Source organism: Lepeophtheirus salmonis, chromosome 4 (genome assembly GCF_016086655.4).
Source record: "Lepeophtheirus salmonis chromosome 4, UVic_Lsal_1.4, whole genome shotgun sequence".
In the NCBI taxonomy this organism is placed as follows: Eukaryota; Metazoa; Arthropoda; class Copepoda; order Siphonostomatoida; family Caligidae; genus Lepeophtheirus; species Lepeophtheirus salmonis.
The window spans coordinates 48,306,079-48,312,654 of record NC_052134.2 but is presented as its reverse complement, the minus strand read 5'-3'; the positions used below and the strand labels follow the sequence as shown (position 1 = coordinate 48,312,654).

The window sequence follows — 6,576 nt, the reverse complement described above, 5'->3', positions numbered from 1 at the left end:
AAAATTAATTTTCTTGATTATGGCATAAATTTTTTGAAAGTTTTTTCAAAAAAAATTAATATTTGAATTTTTTTTCAAGATATTTAACATTTGACATCTAATTTTTGATTTTTTTTAAACAAAAAATTTTAGTCGTTGCATTTTTTCCCAAAAAAATTCTACAAATCATGGTACCCCCTCCAAAAAATATATAATACTGTGGATACTCCTAGTTTAATTTTGTCCTAGATTTATCCATTTTACCTATTAATGAAGTACTTTGTAAAAAAGAAAAATTATTACCAATAAACTTCATTTTTTTTCACTGTCCACTTCACTAAAATTTAGGAATGTGAAGTGTCTAATAAGTTTTTGTTCTAAGTTGTACTTCAAGCTATATCATTACATAAAGAAAATTTGGATATCTTATAGAAATGCAAACCTATAGCTACGCTTTTAATAAAATATAATAATTGCTCTTGAATGAGCTCTTGTTTAGCAGTGAGCAATTTTCAACAGTTAATAAAATAAAGTTTCTAGAAATTTGTCTGGATATTCGTTTGCATATAAATGTGTCAAATATAAATTGATATTTAAATGATCTGTCATTTTCTGAAAAAAATTCAATTAGGTAAGAACTACCAACTGATTTTGAGTCTTTTTTTTCCAGTTTATTTTCGTATGAAAGTTTGCGTGATACAATTAAAGAGTAATATAAGAACAAACATTCAAAAAGCGCCATTTATCCTAATTCAACGTCCCTAAGAAATTCTTTATTTTTTCTCCTTATAGCCAATTGTCGCTTAGCATATGAAGAAAAAACATCATTTAAAGGGTTTTTAGACTCCGAAATATCTAATTCTTCTGTAACGATCGCAGGATCAGCTATTTGTTTAGTGGGCAAAGGCTCCAAATCCAGCTCCCAAGTATTAAGGCGTCCTTCATATGCTTCAAAAAATATTTCTTCAGAATCTGAACTACTACTTTCTGCGGAAGAGGTATTTTGTATCAAAGGGACTGGAGAACTTTGGGAGTCAGTGATATAATTTATTTTCACTATTTCCGTGCCTGATTCAGAAGGATTGGATGTCTCATATTCATAAGAGCAACTTGGGTTCTTAAATGAATTCAACTCATTAGGAGAGGGCTCTTCTAAAATTGTGGGCAGAGTTATTCTAACATTCGTATCCGCCTGTGGATTTTTGTTTTTAGTCGTTCTCAATTCCTTGTATGGCTGAGTAGTTCTAAGACTCTCAAACGTTTCTAAAATTTCTGTGAGAAAAGACGAATATTCTGTATTCAAATCCTTCTCTTTTTGATCAATGGAACGTAGTTTATCTTTAGGTGGCTCTTTGAGGGGTATGCAAATCCCTGGAAGAGCCCTTTCAAAGTTTTTTCCATTGGTGTTCTCATTTTGAATCGGTGACTTTGTCAGAGAATCTTCTTTATTCACTTTCTGAACTACGGGAGGCGGGATGGCTTTCAGAACAGAAGGCGGTTTACTCTTTGGTCTTTTAGCCTTGTTTTTTTGTTTATTCGGGGATTTATCGATGGATTTTACCCTCTGAGTCTCATTGTTCGACTTTATATGACACCCTTCCCTACTTTTAATTCCATTACTTTCTGGTAACGGATCTGGAACATTGATTTCATTTATGTTGTTGTTTACTGATTGGGATTTCCCTTTCTTGGAGTAATCGGTATCACAGAGGGATACTATTTCATTAATAAGATCAATAGCTTCAGAATCAAGCTCATCTAACTCTTTCGAGAAATTGCATTTCGAATTATTCAAATGAATATCATCATTGGATGGATTCTTTGAGGGGGTTGAGTGGTGTGTTGAAAGAATACTGGCTAGCTTTTTATAATCTTCTTGATCAGAGTCCTCCTCTAATTGCTCAATAAGAGAGTGGTCGCTTATGGATGCCCTATGTTGTTTGCGATGAATCTCAGAGATTTGATTATCAATTTCGTCGCATTTCTCAAGTGAGACCTCTTCCTTTCGACCCAGTTGGCTCCCACGAAAGGTAGTCATCATTGGAATACTGGTTGATTCAGTTCCATCATGTAAAGACTGATTTGCCACATGTTTAACAAAGTCTTGAACGTATTCATCTCTCAGAGTTGAGGACATGGTGACCCGACCATCAGAGAGAGTGTAAATACTATGGATGGATGGCTGTTTAAAGTGTTTAAATCTTCGCAGAAATGAATTGGCTGCAAGGGAAGAAAGAAAAAAATTGCATATAGTCGGAAATAAAGATACTCTTAGGCAAGGTCTATATAATAGTAGAGAAGGGAAAATGCACGCATTTTCCTTTTTCTAATAATAATTAAGATCTGGGCGGTAGAAAAGAAAAAAGTAATTCCTAGCTGTGCTACTATTTAATGACGTCACTGGATATGAAGTTGGAAGTGTATTTTATTAAGAAAAAAATTGATTTAAATCTATTTATCTACCCAAAAGAATATTTTGTTCGATAAATATCCCGTATCAATATTTTGAATATTACTATTTATTTCCCAAAACTAATTGAGCAATTCACAAATATCTTGCTCTACTATGAAGGGGTCCATATTGAAGTCAATTTCTTCAACCAACGCCCTCCATCTTCAGCTACAGCCTCCAATCTGGCCCTGAACCCGGCTTAGGCCTCGACTCCTTGTCCATGTTGGGAATTGACTCAAGAATGTAATCCCGCAAGGAGTCAAAAATACTATGTGCACGTTTATTGGACTTTTTAGTATAGTCGAATGAGTTCAGATCCAGCGAGCCAGGAGGTCTCACTTCCTTTGCCCTTTTTGGTTAGGAAGTCTGGAGTTCGTTTTTTAGCTCTCAGAAGGATCCTAAGTCTTCATTACATATATTCCTCGCCCATCCGACTCCTTAAGAGCCTTAGCAACATCGTAAACATTCGATTTGGGCATCTTCGTAAACTCAACGATCTCCTTTTGTGTACTCCTGACACCTAGGTGTACACAATAATGGCCAAATGGTGTTCATATTCGGAAGACATCACATGGATTTTTTATTTTTTCTTATACAGTTTTTTCAGCAAAAATTAATGAGCACGCTTACTTTTATCAACAGTGGTCCCAAGTTTTGAATGTCTATACTTTTTCCAAATTTAAAATCCCTATCCTCTAATACCAACTTTATACCCGAGTGTCGTTATTATATATCTTTTCTTCTGTTCAGAAATTACTATATAGAACTTGCTCTCGAACGAAAAAGGCGACAAGACTCTTGAAATAATAATGGAACTAAAAAACATGTACCTAAATTATGTTCACTCCATCACGCAACCTGGATATAAAATAATAATTTCTAAAGATGGAACTTTTCTAGAACACAAGGAGAATAAAACTGATTTTTTATCAACTAAATATCATCCCTAACAATGAAGCGAGAGATAACAAATGAACATAGTGCATAAAAATGTTTAAACCTAACAGTATTTGATTATTGATCGCCTTAGAGTATCGTTAGTCAAAATGACAGAAAATAAATATTGTATATAAAAACGTTATTTTAATTGCTCTATATTTTTTAATTAATATTAACGTATATGATGCAAGAAAACGGGTATTTTTTACACCTTTGCAAGGTCTCACGAACCACGATTTTGAGCATATTGATGTCAAGCGAAGGACTCTTAATCTTGAGCAATCATTATTATCTGATGTAAAACGCCTACAAAATTATTTTTATGTGTGAAAATAAGTTGAGTTTTTGTGAGTCTAATATATTATGCAAATGATTTATTTCAAATCTTTATTAAGTGCGGATCCATTACAAATATTTAGTAGTCTCAGCTAGGCATTGAGCATGATTTCTTTGACCACTGGTATAATGTATAAATAGGATTGTAAACTTTAAGTATTTTTTAGTGCGCGAGTTGTATCATTGTTGGCAACTTGAATACTGTGTTTTTTTTTTCTTTCTACAGATTATATTATTAGTCTTTCCTTCTTGAGGGAAGAGGGGGCTATAAATTAATTATTAGAGTGGGAGGAAGAGGGGGCTATAAATTAATTATTAGAGTGGGATTTGTTTATAAATGACGGAGAAAAACATAAAGGATTTGTTGGAGAATTATAGATAGTGAGAACGATCAGGTACGTTTTTTTAGCTCGCCCGTTTTTCTTTTAAGTTGGAAAACTGAAGCTTAAATTTTCTTGTTCTAATCTGTTGTCATGATCATTTAGTTCCTGAGGAATGAACTTATTTTCTACTAAATACAACATATGTACTATACCAGTTAGAACATTGGCATGAGCTCATAAATACGGTGAGGCTTAATTACGGAGTTTTAAGTGAACTCGTAAGTCCTTGCCTTGTTGGACTCAGAGTAGAATTGAGGATCGACTTCAGAGTAATTCTCCCACAGCTGAATGTAGCAAATTTAATGAAAACGTCATGACAGCTAGCTGCTTCCCTCCAAAACATTCTTCAAATTGTTTCTATTTTGATACTTGCCCAAAATGTTCTCAGTTAGCATCACTAGTTAAAGAAAGGAAGTTTATGAAGGACTTAGCTTAGATTTGAAGGTCAGCAACGGAGTAATTACAGACTAGATGTCCTTGCTAGATACGGATTGAACGATGTGATTATTTTCTAACTCCTATAGCTCCTCGCAACTAATCTTTTGAAATGTGAACAGCTAACCTACTCCCCTCTAAAACATTCTTCAAATGGTCAGGGTTACCATTTTGATTTTCAGTTTCATCTTATTTTAAACATGCCCAAAATACAACGACTTTCCTCACTAATAATATCCCCCAAAAAATCAACGAATCCAATGTTTTTTTATCAGCTGTTGATTGATATATTATTGCTCCTTATTAGTGTTCTTAACCTTGATTCGTGGAATTAGAATAATATATTTAATAATGCTACTTCCAAAGATGTAAATATTATATTTATCATCCGAAACATATATTGCAGCCTGGAGTACTGGTGATATAGATATAAATCCGGATAAAATAGCATCATGAATCTCTCATATCTTTGTTTGTTTTGTGGGATGTTAGAAAAGGCGTTTATGGGTGGCGGCATTAACTGTAATGTGGATTTCAGCAAGACACTTTGGGGGAAATGTGACCTTAATTTACAACTATTCATAAAAAGTCCAGGAGTAGAAAATGAACGACTTATATCCAAAAGATATATTAGGAATAATGCATGTAATTCAGAAAAGTATAATCTTTGTTCTTGGCACAGATTGGAACACTTTACTATTTTCTACGTGTACATGCTAAATGTGACGCTAACATCAGTCCCACCAAACAGGAGTAAACGTATTAATCTTAGTTATTAGTAATGGCGTCGCTACCCCCTTTTGGGGAGGGGGGGAGGCTTGAGCTTATTATTTATAAATCTGTTTATTATGATATTACACATGCAATCCGAAACAGTCGAACAGATTCATCTGAAATTTAGTAAACATGGATATAAAATAACCATGCGCGTTCCTATGATATATATATAATATATCTGAGGTAATTAAGAGGCTGTTTTTGACCGAACTTATACCTTATTTTTCTTCTCTCTTTCTATATCTATCTCCTTTTCTCTTTCCTCTCTCTCTTTCCCCTCTTCTTTTCACCCTCTGTATCTTTCTACATTCATTCTTTGTTTATATTCAGCCACCCTCTGCTAGTATATACATAATAAATCTATTAATATCAGTAATTATATAACGGTGTTGATAATTTTTGGGCTAATCCCCCCTCCAAAAAAAAAATAATGACGAAAGCTAGCAACGCCCCGGGCTATTTCAACATTTACTTTGGTGGAACTGTCTGTACACTCTGATGTCACGTGAAAATGGTCTATTATTTATTAAAAAAAAATACGTACCTTCATATTTGCGGAAGGAAATTTTGCAGAAAAGATAGGCAAAGTACACATTAGAGATTAACTGAAAAAAATAAGAAATAAAGTTAGAAGTTTAGTCAATTAGATTCATGTTTCAAAATACATACAAGAAAAGCCAGAGGTATCAGATAGTAGGCCTGCCTTGACTCTTCATAATCATTTGAAACTTGAGAGTCAATGAATAAATATCCAGCAATCATATAGAATCCAAAAGGTATAAATGCAACTTTATATTTAAACCTGCAAAAAAAGAAAAAAAAAGGATTTGGGATCATAATATGATTGTTTGATAAAAGCAAAGCTATAAACCAAGTGGCAAAACAAAGATCATGTGATCAACATTTGTATAAAGTAGTTTTCTATACAACATTTTCATTTTGGCCGGTAGATGTATCGAGATGACATGAATATACAACTTCATAACTAACTACGTCATCTCCATGAATTCGTTCTTTTAATGGGGATAAGATGAGTGATGCTAATTGAATGCATCTCTAAAAACTTATTGTATATGTTTATGGTATTTTACAAATTAACATATACAAATTTGAGTGAAATTGGAAATGGATATGTTTCATTTTTTTATTTTTTTTAGGTCAAAATATTGACCTCGTGACCTTATGGGTAAAAACACATTTTGTTGGCAAGAAAGGATAAAATAATTATCTATTAAATTGGTAATTAAAGTAGATCGATATCTTCAAAAACATGCA

The 6,576-nt window shown here is 33.2% G+C and overlaps 1 protein-coding gene across 1 annotated transcript in view; it reads right to left on the bottom strand.

The window, feature by feature from the left end:
• Nucleotides 1-628: 628 nt before the first annotated feature.
• LOC121116094 (uncharacterized) overlaps nucleotides 629-6,576 on the bottom strand; it is a 14,763-nt gene continuing 8,815 nt past the window's right edge. The window contains exons 7-9 of the mRNA XM_040710310.2: nucleotides 5,971-6,103; nucleotides 5,846-5,906; nucleotides 629-2,199 (exon numbers count right to left, since the gene is read on the bottom strand). Coding sequence (XP_040566244.1) covers nucleotides 722-2,199; nucleotides 5,846-5,906; nucleotides 5,971-6,103 — 1,672 coding nt within the window. The 3' untranslated portion in view covers nucleotides 629-721. The remainder of the gene's footprint in view (nucleotides 2,200-5,845; nucleotides 5,907-5,970; nucleotides 6,104-6,576) is intronic.